General features: G+C 46.8%; 1 protein-coding gene across 2 annotated transcripts in view; it reads left to right on the top strand.

Annotated features, from left to right (window-relative positions):
- Positions 1-1,600: 1,600 nt before the first annotated feature.
- Positions 1,601-15,752, top strand: part of COL2A1 (collagen type II alpha 1 chain) — an 87,465-nt gene continuing 73,313 nt past the window's right edge. The window contains exons 1-7 of one of the 2 annotated variants that reach the window (XM_035103225.3): positions 1,601-1,906; positions 5,960-6,166; positions 8,724-8,740; positions 9,531-9,563; positions 9,684-9,716; positions 9,814-9,867; positions 12,043-12,144. In XM_035103225.3, the coding sequence (XP_034959116.1) occupies positions 1,813-1,906; positions 5,960-6,166; positions 8,724-8,740; positions 9,531-9,563; positions 9,684-9,716; positions 9,814-9,867; positions 12,043-12,144 (540 nt within the window). In that variant the 5' untranslated portion in view covers positions 1,601-1,812. The remainder of the gene's footprint in view (positions 1,907-5,959; positions 6,167-8,723; positions 8,741-9,530; positions 9,564-9,683; positions 9,717-9,813; positions 9,868-12,042; positions 12,145-15,752) is intronic. The other variant, XM_035103232.3, reaches the window with a different exon arrangement.

The raw sequence follows: 15,752 nt of genomic DNA, 5'->3' as shown, positions 1-15,752 counted from the left end.
AGTAAGCACTTGCAGGGCTGGTGCGATCCTGGGCGCGCTTCCTCGAGAGTAAGCCCCTTTCTCAGAGGGACTTACTTCCGAGTAAACCCATGCATAGGGGTGTGGGGCGGGCTTTTGCACCGTCTTTTCCTCCTCCACCCGCCAGACTTGCGCACCTCTTTCCTGCCCCAGGAGATTCCAGTATCGGGGCGGGGGAAAAGAAGGAAGAGGCGGGCTGGGCTGGGGAATCGATCAATAATCGGGACGCCGGAATCAAGGCACAAAGCCCCTTGTCTAGCGTTGCGCTTTAACAGCGGAATCCTGTGTCCGTCCTAATGATCTCAAGAGGACCCCGACTCCGAGCCGGGTTTAGAATTGCCATCAAACTTTTAAAGAGCGGGGGCAGAGAATGAATGGGCAGATCCTGTAGTCTTAAGGGAGTAAGAAACCCTATTTCCATGACTGATTTGTTTTAACCCTGATTTTTAAATTGCTTGCAACCTGCCCTTCTGCCTTAACAACGATAATAATATAAATATCCGCCTGTCTGGCCTTGGGTTCGTTGCCAGAGACCCAACTCTTCCATCCGTCGCCATGCAGTAGCGGCGCTGCAATGGGTTGTCTTCAAGCTGAATTCCCGCTTCTGGTGGGAAGAGTTGTCCCGGGATCTTTTGCGCGACCTGATCTTTAAAAGCGATCTCACACCTTTAGGCCAGAGAGCCACTATGCACTTTGTGTGTGAGAAAGGCACGAGTGGGAAGGGTCGGTGGAAAGGAGGAGAGGGTTGGATTCGTATAGTTTGCAAAGCGAAGCGAGAAAAAGGAAATAGCGCGAATCGGCTCCGAATTGTGAGAGCGAAGAGAGCAATTGTGCAATAGGAGCCTGGGGGTGGGTGGAGAACGGTGTGTAGTTGTGTAGTTAGACGTTAGAAAACCTAGACCACGAAGGCGGCACGGCAGGTGTTCCCCGCACTCCTCATTGGCGGAAGAGCCGGGGAGTTGCGCCGCCCCAGGCTCCCTGGGAGAATTCGAAGTCAAACCGGCTGCAAACTCTGGAGCAGGTGCGGAGGCGCAGCCGCCGGTGTTCGCCGAGGCCCCTCTTGATCTTGGTTCCGTGGCGACACCACGCACTCCTTTGCGTGGCTTTTCTCCAGACCCCCCACCCACCCTCCCACCCCGGGGGCACTCAGCCTCGTTCCTGCTTCTTCGCAGGCGGAGGGAGAGGAGCTTAGCGTAGACGAAAGTCCAGAAGCAGCCGGTATCTTGCGCGTGGAGAAGGGGAGCGACCTGGGAGCGCTCTGCAACTTGCAGTCCCACGGTGGCGGAACTGATTCATTTCGGATCCGCCTGCCGTCGAGGTATCGAGATGGGTGTTTCGAAGGCGGGGGGAAGGAGCCACAGACCCCTCCCTCCCTCCCTCTCACCCGGTTGCCACCCGTTTTGGTTTGCAGGGCTCCTGCTGCACTTGAGGAGATGGGCCAGGAGGGAGGGGTCTCTAACGTCGGGGACAAGGCTCGGGGCTCAGGTTACAGCTCAGCTGGGGGGCAGGGGAGGACGGGGACCTGGGCATATACGCTGGCTGCTAGAAGGCAGAGGGGAGCATAAAGCCGCTGTGCCTCAGCCCGGAGCACACGACGGCAGCAGCAGAGGGACTTTCTGCTGGGCCTCCGGGGGGGACTTTGGATTCTCCTGCTGTTTCCAAAGAAAAGGGAGGATCGGCTGCATGAAGGCTCGGTAGCCACTGGGGGAAACTACCATCACCACCTTTTCCTCCTCCACCACCACCACCACCTCCCTCCTCCCCGCAAAGGTCCTGCATGTCTAACATTTAGACATGTTCAGCTTTGTGGATTCAAGGACTCTAGTGCTCCTAGCAGCCACGCAAGTCATTTTATTAGCAGTTGTCAAATGTCAGGATGAGGATATACGTAAGTTGCACCGTTCTTCTTCATCTTCTTCTTCTCCTGCTCCTCCTCCTCCTCCTTCTGAAAGAGGGCGAAAAGAAAATCTATCCGGATGAGGTGGGAAAATAGCAGGGAGGGAGAGGTGTTTAAAAAAGAAAGATCTGGAGCAAAGACCGAGAGTTTGAGGGTTTGCACAATTAAACTTTCTGTTCCGAGTTGGCCTGAGACGCCTTCCTGTGCTTGGATTTCTCTCCTTTTGCTCTCCAGATTCTTTCCTTCCCATAAAAAGCTGCTCTCCATCATCTCCTTTGGTATGAGATAGTGATATGCCTGTGGGGGGGGGAGGCTTCACTGTGGTGTCTTGCTTGGTTGAGAAGAGAGCTCCACTCCCAGGGTTTTACCATTTCTTTTGCCATTGGCCTTTGGGGAGAGGGGTGACGTGGGGATAAGGGTTCTTAAAGAGCCAGCCAAACCATTATATTCAACCCAGGACTCTATTCCCCCCCCCAAATCCCCCAAAGTCAGAAAGACAGATTCTGAGCTCACCCCAGAGGGCATCAAAGAAAGTGGTGGGAATGCACTTTCTGCCTGTGGTGGCAGCGAAAGAGTTAACTGAATGTGGTGGCGATGGGTTCAAAGGGGGATCCAGACAAAAGAGAACATTGGGGTTAGACAAGCAGGACTCTTTGCCTTCTCCCCCCTCCCCCCCCTTTTTTTTTTACAAAGAAAGATCTTTGTGCAAAAAAAAAAACATATCTGCCCTCCCCTTTTGCTCCCTCCCCCAATTCAGTTAGGGATGTGGGGTAAGGTGCAGATGGAGATCCCAGGGAATTTGATAGCTAACAGATTTTTTTTTTGTTGTTGAAAGGAGCAGAAGGGAAAATTTCCCCCCAACTCAAGAGGCCACCTGAAGGGTGCAGAGCATTCCAGAGACACATCAGTCTAGTTTGCTCCATTCTCTCTTCATCTCTCTCCCCGTCCCCCCCCCAAATATGCATGAACAGCACATGCATCCAAAATTTAAACTCAGGGGGAAAATGTTTCTCTTAAATTAGGTGGTGGAAGATAACAGTAGTTTCTTCCTTGTGGCAATGTCCTCTCCCTGCTCCCCCAAATATATATATTCCAATGAATTACAAAATAATCACAAAATGTGATACTACGAAAGACGGCAACCATTCAGTCAGGGCTGTCCCTTCCCCACTACCCAGAAAGCTTTTTGTTGTCTGGGATATTATTCAGGGATGGAAGACGGAAACTTTATTAGGTAGAAATAACTTTTTCTTTTCTTTTTATAAAGCTCATTTCTTTGGGTAGGTTCCCTCTTGCTCGAATTCCATGCCTGCCTCCATATGCTCCAGACTGTAAATCAATTGCAGGGAATACAGCTCAAAAAGCAGGGTGAGAGTGGAGGGAGGCCTCTCCTCTCTTGCTTTGCATCACAGGCCATGCTTTATTTTTCTCAGCTCCAGCTTCCAGAAAAAGGAAAAAAAAGAAGATGGGGGGGAGGCCAAGGAGTTGAATTCCTTTTTGCTCATGTGGAGCAAATCTCTGCAGTTGAGTTTTCCAAGTAGTAGCAGAAAGGGCCAGTTGCGGGAGGTGGGGCAGTGTACCTGGTAGGGGCAGCCAAGTTCTGGTTTTCTCCCGTCATTCTCGGTGAGAAGATTACTGGCAAGGCTTTGCCACATGACCAGCCTCCCCTGGAAAGGGTTCTGGGTTCAGCCATGAGCTGGGGTGCCCTGTGGAGAGTTGGCCTTGACCGTCTCTTTGGTGCTGTGCTATATCAGCCAGGTGCCCCTGCTTCTCTTTAAAGTTTAGACAATTGTGGTTAGCTGGCCTGACTGCACAGCTGTGCAGCTTAGCACACCCCTTCCCCTTCATTGTGTCCAGCGATTTCAGGTCAAGCGTTGCGTCTGAATTTCAGAGGTGTGTGGCAAGTAAGGGAGCGCAGATATCACCCTTTACCTTTTAAATTCCTTTTAGAAAAGGACCCATTGTTGCGTTCTTATTAGCTAAGGAGAGAGTGGATTTGCCCTATAGCGTTGCTTTTTCGCTTACTGTAACCTTAGCATGCCTTTTGGGAGTCTCATCTTTTATTTATGTCTTATTTTATTTTTAAAGTGTGCTCCCAGGTCAGGGAGCCAGCTCAATCACCCCGCTCTATGAACATTTGTTTGCCTTTGGCGGCAATAGCTTCCAGATGCTGAAATGCTGCCCATATTTATTTAAACTAGTCCCTAACTGAGCCATGTGAATCGCGCTCTGTGTGCACTCGAGAAAAGGCCCATTCATGAGTGCCTGGGTCCCTTGGGCTCCTGCAGGCTCCCCCTGCTCAGGGCACAATAACCCCCCTGTCATCTTGCTGGTGCTGTCAAGCCTTCACTAGGGTGTATTTTAGAAAGTGGGGGGTGGGGTAGAGGAAAGCATGTGCCAAAGGGGCACATTTTTAATGGGTTTCTAGTGACCTCTTCCCCACCAAGAATCATTTCTATTTAAGTCTTCTAATGGGGGATAAACATTGTCAGTTCTTCTGATTAGAGCACCGGGGTTTCTGCCATCTATTACTCGTGCCTTCCAGTTCCAGAATGCACCCCCTCGCCTTGCCAACTTCAAGATCTCACATCAATTTTGTCTACCGCTGCTTAAAAAAACCTAAACCACTCACTGTTTTTTAAATTGGAAAAACAGCTTTAGTCCTCTTTTGCACCTACAGAGAGTCAGATAGGGTCGTTGCTCTTTCTTAGGTGCACTCTGCTGTCTGCGTTCCAGATGAGAAGCATTTTAAAAGGGTCTCTAGCATCACCCCATCCCCACGAATGCCAGGTGGCGGCAGTTGCCATTTTGGCCAGAGGTTACAAACCTGAATCGACTGTGTGGCCTAGTGTAACACTGTTCTGACTTAGAAATGGCCGATCGATTTGAATCTCTTGCACACCAGAAGCATAGCTGCCAAGTTATCCCTTTTTTAAAGGGAAATTCCCTTATGCTGAATAGGCTTCCTCGTGAGAAAAGGGAAAACTTGGCAGCTATGACCAGAAGTGCATCCAAGAATTCAACCTGCAAAGCTACTGCCAGACCAGGCTCAGGCTCTCCTGAGCATGTAGGCCTTTGGGGGGCTTTTAAACACCAGATTTTTTTGTTTTGTTTGGGAGACTTGTTCCCCGCTGCATCCCCATCACCTGCCAATTCAGCATTCTTGCTGCTGTGGAAAGAGATGTGTATGACAATTGTTAAAAGATGCACTGATGTTGAGGCCGAGGCAGAATTGTGCCAAGAATTTGCCAGGTGCCCTCTGAAAGTGCCATTCCACACGCTGTGCCCCCAAGGAGGGTGGCACAGCGGGCAGAGTGCTGTGTTTCACACTGTGGCAGAGCCAGGTTCAAAATCCTGTTCCTCTCGCAGAGAGGCAAGTGGGGGCGAGTAGCTCTGACCCTTGCCTAGCCCTTACCTCACTGAGAATTACCTCACAAAGGGTTTGTTGTGAGGAGCAACCAAAGTAAAGTTATGTCCTTTCTGGAGCTCCAGAGATCTTGTAGGAAGAAAACCTCCACGATTCTACAGCAGGGATGCAGAAGAGCCCCATGCCCTCCAGACATTGTTGGACTATGACTCCCAGCATCCCTTATCACCATAAGGGGCCATGCTAGTTTGGGCTGTTGAGAAGGCCACAGGCTCCCCATCTCTGTTCTGTAGTGTCCCTTCACCTGGTAATGGATCTCAAGCAGCATTGTGAGGAGAACTGAGGGGTCTTTGTGTGTGTGTGTGTGTGTGTGTGAGAGAGAGAGAGAGAGAATGAGAGAGAGAGAGAGAGAGCAGATTACTACCCCCCCCTTTTTTTTTGCTTCTGGATAACACTGCCAAAATATCATAAATCTGGGGAAGATGGAGAGATGTCCTTGAATGGAGCCAGTCTGGAACAGAAGAGGCCACCTTTGTGCTCATTACCTAGGATTGCTATAACCAATGCTGATGTTATTACCTTGTTTCTTTCTCCCCTCCTTTCTTCTTCTTCTTCTTCTTCTTGCCTCCTTTGTCCCCCTACCCTAACCCTGCTCTTTCCCTTCCCTTCTGGCACAGAGGAGGCAGGCAGCTGTGTACAGGATGGGCAGAGGTATAGTGATAAAGATGTGTGGAAACCTGAGCCCTGCCGGATCTGTGTCTGTGATACTGGGACTATCCTCTGCGACAACATAATCTGCGAAGAACTGAGAGACTGTCCCAACCCTGAGATAGGCTTCGGAGAGTGTTGTCCCACCTGTCCAACTGACCAGCCCGCCGCCAGTGGTCGTAATTTATTTATTTCCATTCCATATAAATAAATTACTTGTGATATAATAGCAAAAAATGGGGGGGGGGATGTTTCCTAAAGGCCATGGATGCAAAACCCAAAAAGCTCTGCAGCATCCATGGAAAGGCAACTTGCTAAGAAAGGCTACTTCTCATAGCTGGTAAAGCAGCTTCAGGTGCAGAAAACATGGCTTATTCTCTTATTTGAGTCATAGTTTATGTGAAGGAACTTGGATGGGTAGCAGTGTTGACAAAGATTAACTTGTCCATGTAAGCATGCCCGTAAAAATATGTAGCCCACAGTTGTTTACTAGCCGCATGTATCTGTGTTTGTGACACACTGATGGGCTAAAAGAAAAAAAATTATCTGCCAGTTTACAAAACATTTCCTGTCTGGTCCCCTGGAGACCAGTGACCAGATAAATGGTTTATTATTATTTTTAAAAGGCTGGTCTGGTAAAGTACCAAATCCTCAGACATACAGCCTTGAATCAAGCTTTTCTGTGGCCCACTTGCCATTGCTGTATATATATTTTTTGTGAGCATGAAGGAAATGAGAAGAGCGTTGTAGTGCTAAGTATATGATACTGTGTCTTCCCCCCAACTGCACAGTGTTTAGCTGTGATTTCAGTATCAGAAATTACAGGGTGAGCTGAACAAAGGACAGCTCCTTTACAGTTTCACTCAGATGAGAAAGGTCTCATTAAACCACCAAATTAAACCTTTTCCCCCTTAATGGGATCTTTTAAACGTGAGTTGTCCCATCCTAAACACATTAGGGGCATGTAAAGCTCCACTTAAATCAATGGGATTTGCACAAACTTTATTGTGTGCAGTGGCTGCAATCCAGAGAAAGCTAAATACAGTAGTGATAATAAGAATGTTGATGGTAAATTATAGTGCTTTAAAATAAGTGCCTCCAGTACATTCCCACCCACCCCAGTAATAATGCACCCAGGTCCCATTGGAATCAATGGAATTTGATAGTTTCTTAATCCCTTTAATGTCAACGTGACTTTGGCATGCCTGCTTTTTCTGGGTTGCACCCGTCGTGCATTGCTCTTCAGCCATTGCCATTTCATGTGCTGGCCAGAGATGTGAAAAAACCTCTTGCAAAGTGTAGGCTTTGGAGCTGGTAGGAGTGAAACACTATCCTCATTTTTGGGGAGCCAGCTGCAGTGTAAAACTATGTAAGATGTTGGCAGATACACCCCCCAACCACGTTTTACTCCCTCTACTTTTGCAGCCCCTTGATGCTACTGTCTTAAGGGACTCTGGGATTTTATTTTATTTTTAAAAAGTGGTCTCAGAACCAGCAGCTCAAGATTTAGCCTTGTGAGAAAATAGACAGTCAGGAAGCGAAGGGGTGGGGGCTAGCTTTCATAACCGAGATACTGGGGGTGATTAATAGTGCTTTGCTATGTCTCAAAAGTGCTGCCCAGGAGGCATGCAAAGCGACTGTGATTTTTAGTTGATGCAAGGAGAGAATCCAGCATTATTTCAGGTTCCAAAAACTGTGTTCTTTTTGTATGTGTGTGTAATGTGACCGCCTTCTCTCTATCCCAGGAGTCATATTACAATTAGAAGTGGCCTTTTTTAACCCTTTTACCTTTGAGGCTCCTCTACTTCAAAAAGTAAAACAAATGACAGTGTGAGGCAGCCAGAATGAGTAAAGGGTTGAGCCTTGCAAAAGTTAACTGTGTCCCTTCCGCAATGTTTATTTGCTGTTAAGCTGAATGTGGCTTTTAACTTCTGCATTTTGTGTCACTCTTGCTTTTTTTAAAACAAAACAAAACAAAACAAAACATGAAAAGCATGCTTTCCTCTAAAACTTGCTGTTCTGTGCACATTTGCAATAGCTTAACAGATTGATCCTAATCATGCCTGATTGGTGACGAGTCCAACTGATTCGTAATTTCGGTGAGGACTTTCTTCCAAGGAAGTGAGCTTAGGTTTGGAATCCGTCTCACATCACTCAGTGAGTCTTGCAGCTGCACTCTTTGCACATTTGTTTGGAAGAAAACCCCACTAAGTTCTGTAGGACTCAGTCCCACATATGTCTGCATAGGATTGCAGCCTTAGGCATGCGTACTTGCGTGCAGGATCATGGCCAAATGTGTGCTGCTGCTGCTGCTGCTGCTTCAATAAACAGAACACTTAATTCCAGTGGGGCAAAATGGAATTAAACTGAGTGATCCTGCAGTATGGCTTTGAACATGCAGTGATCGGTTTGGAATCCTATTATTCCATCTGTGCTTTCCTGCTCTGCCACTTTGCATGGGGCTTTCATTCTATAAGTATAAAAGTCCTGTGCCTATAACTTTCCTGGGGCGGCAGTATCTCCAGCACAGCAGATGGGTTTAGAAAAGCACAGCATCTCCACACCATCACCATCGAGTCACAGAGCCTCTTCCTTATCTTCCTGCCCCTCTTGTCTTATTGTGTGCATCTCATGTGTACGGTTGAAGGTACCGTACTATAATGCTCATATGATTTATGTTGACATGGTTCTGATGCTTTCTCTCTCTCCCCTCCCCCCATTTTTTCTTAACAGGACAACCTGGCCCCAAGGTGAGGCAACTGAATGCTGTTAATAGCCATGGCTTTATTTAATTGCCCCCTAGGGGTTCTAACTTTTACTAGTGGCGTCAGCTCCTGTTGCCTTTTGACAGCCATCTGACCTGTAGATTTCTTTCATAGTTTCAGTGCTTCGACTCTTGCCTTTGCTTTTCTTAAAAAAGGTGGCGTATCGGTGGAGGGCATTAACAGGGCAAGAATGCTTACCACTTAAGATGTCCTAAAATGATTTGCCTGCTGATTTCTGCATATCGAGATGCTGTCAAAGGCACAGGAACATGTCACTCGGCGGCCCTGTCAGTCCCTTGCTGCACACATTCATTTGGCATACAGGGTGTACCTCATTTCCTGTCCCTCGCAAAGAACCGAAGGAAATCTGGAGAAGCCAATGGAACTCCTGCAACAGACGGTTATTGTGAATTATTGCAGAGCCTAGCTGTCTCATGGGCATGAAATGTGAACTGCAGTTCCCATATCCCAGACCTAGTGAAAAAGCCGAAATGTTTCCTTAAACTTAAAAGCAATGAATACTTCCATTGACTTAAATAAGGCTATTCAAAACTTAGGCTAAGTTTATGCATACCTCTTGTGCAAAGTTGGGGCCCAGATGTTCTTTACCCCTTTCAAGTACACAGGCCTGCTTAGAGTTGCCCAGTGTTTCAAGCAGGGAGTCTAGATAGAATGTCAGCATTGTGCATGAGTTGAACACAGGGCACCATTTGTGTGTAGGGGAAGCCTGGCTTTGTTGTCCTGTTAAACCTTGTGCACACTTTGCATTTTGCAGGGACAAAAAGGAGAACCTGGCGATATTAAAGATGTAAGTGCTACACTTTCGGTATTCACCTTCCTCATCCCTTGAATGCTGACAGTACAAAATGTGCTTCCAACATAACCAGCTTTGTCTCCCTCTCTTTCTCTCTTGCTCTTTCCTGTCCAGGTTGTAGGACCAAGAGGACCCCCTGGACCACAGGTAGGGAACTCAGCTCTTCTGCTACGATCTTTAAATGTTTTGGAGGAAAATGTTCACCAAAATATCTAACTGAGTCTCTTGTCTTCACCTGCTTAAGGGACCTTCGGGTGAACAAGGACCAAGGGGAGAACGTGGAGATAAAGGAGAGAAGGTAATGGCAACTTCTCACACATTGGGCAAAGGATTAAGATTGAGATCCTATGCATGCTTACCAGGGAGCGAGTCCCTTTGTACACCATGGGACTTACTCTCAAGGAAACGTATAGGATTGCATTGTACATCACGACTGAAAGCACCTGACTACCGTTCTCAAGTCTTGGCTTTGCTGCTTTGTAAAATATCAAACCTGTCATCTCTTCAAGTCAGGGGCATCTAGATGATTCACACACATTAAAGTGTTGATTTTGGAAAGTTAGTTATAGAGCATACAAGATGAGTGCTTAATAGTCTGCTTTTTGTGCTTGGTTGAGTCAGGGAGTAAGGTTTCAGTATTTTTCAAAACGAGAGTGAGTGATGAAATGGTTAGTGTTGGATTAGGACTGGCAAGAACTGGGTTCAAGTTCCCCCTCGCCCATGAAACTTACTGCCTGACCTTGGGCCAGTTGCTATCATTCAGTCTAAAATTCCTCATAAGGTTTTCGTGGTGGTAAAATTGGGGGGCGGGGAGAGGCAGGAGTGGAGCATGGTGGTCTATGCCACCCTGAGCAGAGTACCTGGAGTCTTAAATAAAAGATTTTTACCTATGTGAGGTTAAACCATACTGTTATGTGCAGTCTTGTAAACCAATCTGCAAAAGTTGCATGCCCACACAGTTGCTTTACCGCCTCACCTTCCCACAGACAACTATGACGGCTATTTGTGGTACGCAGAAGGTCTGAAACAGAAATAAATAAAAACCGTTTCTGAATTCGTAAGAGCTTTTCTGCTTTGTCACCTGGAAACAATGCTTGCTCACCAGAGGCAACTAGGCAAATATTTTTGGAGGAATTCAGCGTTGTGCTATGCTGATCATTCCGTCAGTGCAAGCATTTTAGCTTGCTAGGCGGAACAATTCCCCCTCTTCTCCCCACCCTAGGGAGGAAGTAGTATTCTTTTGTACATCTTTGTTCCTTGGCTGTCTCTGTTGGATAGATAGGGCCATCCCTAGCATTTGAAACAAGTCCCTGTGCGCATCACATTTTGGGTCGGAGAACATGTTTGTATTTTAGGGTGACTCAATAGGCCCATTGTTTTCAGGTCATGAGAAGTAATAGTTTCACTTTGCTCTATACCAGCCTCATCTAAACTACTGCACCCAATGTTGGGTACATTACTCTAAGAAGGAGGTAGACAAAATGGAAATGGGTTCAGAGGATGGCAGCAAAGGTGTTGAGGGGGGTGGAAATCACATAGGAGGAGGCAAAGGGTTGTTCCCCAAAGGGCAAGACTGGGCTCACATCTGCACTATACATTTAAAGCAGCACCATACCACTTTAAAACAGTCAACGCTTCCCCCAAAGAATCCTGGGAACTGTGGCTTGTTAAGGGTGCTAGGAGACCCCTGTTCCCCTCACAGGGCCTACAATTCCCAGAGTTCCCTGGGAAGAACAATTGACTGTTAAACCACTCTGCAAGGATTATGTTACAGGGGGGTAGATTTTGCTAATGGTCACAGCAGTCTGACAGTGGAACCAACTCCAGGTTCGGTAGGTGGGCGCTCTCTTGTTGGAGGTATTCCAGCAAGAGGGTAGTGAGAGGTGCTCTAGCTTTGAATTCATTGTATTGGGCAGGGGCTTAGACTAGAAGTTTCAAAAATCAGTCTTTTTTAATAAATAAAAAAAGAGGCTTCCCAAAGCAGTTTACACAAATGCATACAACCAAATGGTCTATTAGGGCCCTCTCCTGCATCCTAAATACTTTTTTCCCTAGGAATTCTGACTGTTGTGCCATCATAACTCTACACAGGCCACAGATAGCTTCAACAGACCAGTAGCCTGTACTGGCATCTCTGCTGGTACATCACTGAGCATTTTTATGTCTGTGAGCATTACAATTACCGGTATTTGGACTGGGCTGTTAATACACAGATGAAATGAATGGAGAAGACCTAGCAAAATTTTAAGTAACTCTGCAATCCTGTGAACCCTTAGGCCAACTCAGTGAGATTTACTTTTGAGTAGACATGTCTAGATGCAGACTGTATAAGATGCATACTACCAGTTATGAGGGTTAATTGGACCGGGTGCTGTTGTCGGTTTAAAGTTTGCCTGTGTAATCTTGGATGAGATGATACAATGGTTTATGGTTTGACTTCTTTGCGACACTTTTCTTCCTTTTTTTAAAATAGGGTGCTCCTGGCCCACGCGGCAGAGATGGCGAACCTGGTACACCTGGCAACCCTGGGCCTGCTGGACCCCCAGGCCCCCCAGGTCCCCCTGGCCTTGGTGGAGTGAGTATCCTCTGCTTGATTCACCTCCCCCCCAAAACACACACATTTCATGTGTGGTTACAGAATGAAAAGAGCTCTTTCACTGTGCTACCTACCAAAAATTCCTGGTGTTCTAACTCTGCAAAAGCCTTAATTCAGTTCAGCATGCATAATATGCTACCTAAAAAATGCCACATATTCAGAGTACAACAGACTGCTGGGTTTTCAATGGCCTAGATTGCCTTTGCCCTCTTTTGCCATTATCTGCATTAGAGTTGTGGTTTTCAAACCTTGTTCTGCGGGGGTCCTCTGGAAATACCCCCTCCGCACAATAACATGCGTTTCTGCAACAAGTCAGAATCCCTTGAAACATGTCTAACTCTTCACTGCCAAGCTTATTTTGCCAGAAGTCTTCTGCAAGGGAGTGTTGGGTATTCTCTAGAACATGCCACCCCTATCTCTGAGCAGTGCGAGATTCCAGGGGTTCCAGGCATTTACCTACACATTTGTGTTTCCTTTGGAATGAGGTACAGTGGAGATTGTAGTGTCTTTATGGCATATGCTTTATTTACACATATGTACAACCTGAGCCTATGATGGAGGGGTTCGCAGCATTGACACCCCAAGCAGGTCTTGCTTCTCCATAGCCACAGAAATCAGGCATCTCTCTCTTTCACAGGCTCCAGCCTGCTTCTTTCTCCAGCTTCTAGTTTACCCTTACACAACTCAATTCTGGCCTTTGCCTTTTCTAACAAATAGTGAGTTGAGGGAGCCCCCCATTTGTCTGGCACAGAGCCACTTCCTTGGATACCTTAATGACCTATATTTACAGGGCCATTATATAAAAAAAATCTGGCCATTCCAACAATTTGAATCCTTCCTTCTATTCTAACACTTGCTGGATCTAGGAATTAGAAGGGTCTCGGCATACAGCCTGCTCCCCTGGCCCCTCGACTCATAGCAATACATTCTCAGTTCATGCAAGACAGGCTGTGTGCTCAACAGGCTGGGCTATGGCTTTTTTCTAACTGTGAGGTGTCATAGAATACAGGGATGCCTCGCACGACGAAATTAATTCGTTCCGCGAGTCGTTTTGTATTGTGAAAATTTCGTTTTGCGCTTTTCCAATTTAAACAAAGCAAAGCAAAAAGAAAATCAATGCAAAAAAATTCGTCTTGCGAAGCACGGCCATAGAAAAATTAGTCTTGCGAGTCAACAAAAAGATCGCAAAATGCTTTCATCTTGCAAGTTTTTCATTGCGTGAGGCATTCGTCTTGCGAGGTACCACTGTACTTTTTAATGCACTGGGGGTCTGTGGCAGGGGCATAGATACGGTAAGTACATAGGAGATCATAGAATCATGGAATTGTAGAGTTGGAAGGGACCTCAAGGGTCATCTAGTCCAACCCCCTACAATGCAGGAATCAAAGGCAGATCAGTTGATGTGGAAAAAGGTTCCCTCAAGGTAGAAAACTACTGTGCTAGAGAATGGCGGAGGAGCATCAGGGCTCACCATTGTCTATAGACTTGGATCAACAGCCCAATATAGAATTAGATGTGCACAAGCCCACTGATTTCTGTAGTCTTAAGCATACCTATTTCCATACTCCATTGTGGGTCCAAAATACATTTGTAAATTCCTCCGCAAAGCACCTTAAATTCATTCCTAGTTAATTACACCCAACTTGTCTAGGCAACTCTAGTTTTGAGAGCCGTTAGGTCTGGTGGCCTTTACTAGCCCCAGCAGATTAATGGCTACACCAACCATTGGAACTGTAATTTTCAGCTGGGGAAGCCAGTTAGCAATGGGTTGCAGCGACAGTGTTGCTAGGACTGAGCAGGTTTTGATTTTGTGTCAGGTTATGAAACAATCAGGAGAGCGGCAGGTCTGGACAAAGGCAGACATTCCATTAATGCATTTCCTTAAAGTTGTATTTTAGAGTCGCTAAAGCTGTAATCCTATACCCTCTTACCTGGGAAGAAGTCCCAGGGAAGTTAATAGTGCTAGACTCAACTCCCATCATCCCCAGCCAGCTTGGCTAGTAGTCAGAAATGATGGGATTTGTAGTCAGACATCTGCAGGCCCATGTTTGAGGAACACTACACTGCAACATAGTTTAATGATTATTTTTTTTGCAACCCACACTTGATTGCTATTAGGGGCGTGTAAACAATATCAACGTTTGGCATACTGGAGGATATTTATGTGCAGAATGTGTTCTTTTTCTTTGATTGCAGTAACTAACCCTGATTTTTGAATGTTACTCCACACATAGGACACACTCACCAAGTCATATTCCTTTACTCCGGGTTCATATAGGGTAGCCAACAATACACATTCTTTACTGAGTCACTACTGGTAAACATAAGGACCCAGGTGGCGCTGTGGTTAAACCACTGAGCCTAGGGCTTGCTGAAGGTCAGCGGTTCGAATCCCTGTGACGGGGTGAGCTCCCGTTGCTTGGTCCCAGCTCCTGCCAACCTAGCAGTTCGAAAGCACGTCAAAATGCAAGTAGATAAATAGGAACCGCTACAGCGGGAAGGTAAACGGCGTTTCCGTGTGCTGCTCTGGTTCGGCAGAAGCGGCTTTGTCATGCTGGCCACATGACCTGGAAGCTATACGCCGGCTCCCTCGGCCAATAATGCGAGATGAGAGGGCAACCCCAGAGTCGGTCATGACTGGACCTAATGGTCAGGTGGACCTTTACCTTTACTGGTAAACATTAGAATTGCTACTCTGTATGGAAACACCCACTGAAAAGAGCGGAAAACGTCCATTCTTCCCATTCCCCTCAGTCTTTTGGGGACACGGAGGTAGAGTTAAAATGTTTTAAGGAGTAACTGATCTTGAGGTTGTACTTTTGGATAGAGGCGTAGCGGTGTGTGTGTGCGTGTGTCCATGGGGGTCCATGGCTCTGAGCACAATCTTGTGAGGGGGTGCAAACAGGCACCCCCACAGCAGGCTCCTTCATCAGAGCCTGGCTCTGAGTGAGAAGGAGCTGAGTCTTGGCTGGGCACTTGTGCCTGTCCGCAGCTCGGCTCCCGGGTCAGGCCTGACCCAGGGGAGGAGAGCAGGAGAATGGACGGCAAGACTGCCACCCACCCTCCTCAGCTGCTGTGCACCTTGCACCCGGCTCCACCACCGGGTCAAACTGGTGGGCATACGCTCCGCCACTGCCTTTGGACATGCATTCTTGTAATAGAGGTGTATTCAATGGTTTCATAATAGGATTAATAAACTAATCTGATGGGGTTGTTCTGCTCTCCTCAGAATGCACAACAGTGCTTTTTTGGAGCTAAGTTTGACCTGTCGGTGTCCATTTTTAAGCCACACTTTCTAATTATTCCAAGTGCACTTGAATATTGTTTAGATTCAATGATGTAGCTCTGTGTTACAGACACCCTGTCTCTAGATAGAATGAACAATGTTTTGTGTTCTCGATAACTTGTTGGAAATTTTTGTGTACCACAAAGTTGATTTCTATCATTGCAGACCCCCTCCTTGTTTACTGTGGTGGGAAACACCAAAACAATGACTTGATAATAGGGTGGGCAAAAGAATACAAATTGCTACTTAGAAAGCCCCCTTCCTTTTCTCTCCAGATGAAATTCTGCCTAAAAATATCACC

This window comes from Zootoca vivipara, chromosome 2 (assembly GCF_965207765.1).
Source record: "Zootoca vivipara chromosome 2, rZooViv2.hap1.1, whole genome shotgun sequence".
NCBI lineage: Eukaryota > Metazoa > Chordata > Lepidosauria > Squamata > Lacertidae > Zootoca > Zootoca vivipara.
Note: the sequence above shows the minus strand (reverse complement) of the source record. Positions and strands in the feature narration are given on the sequence as shown.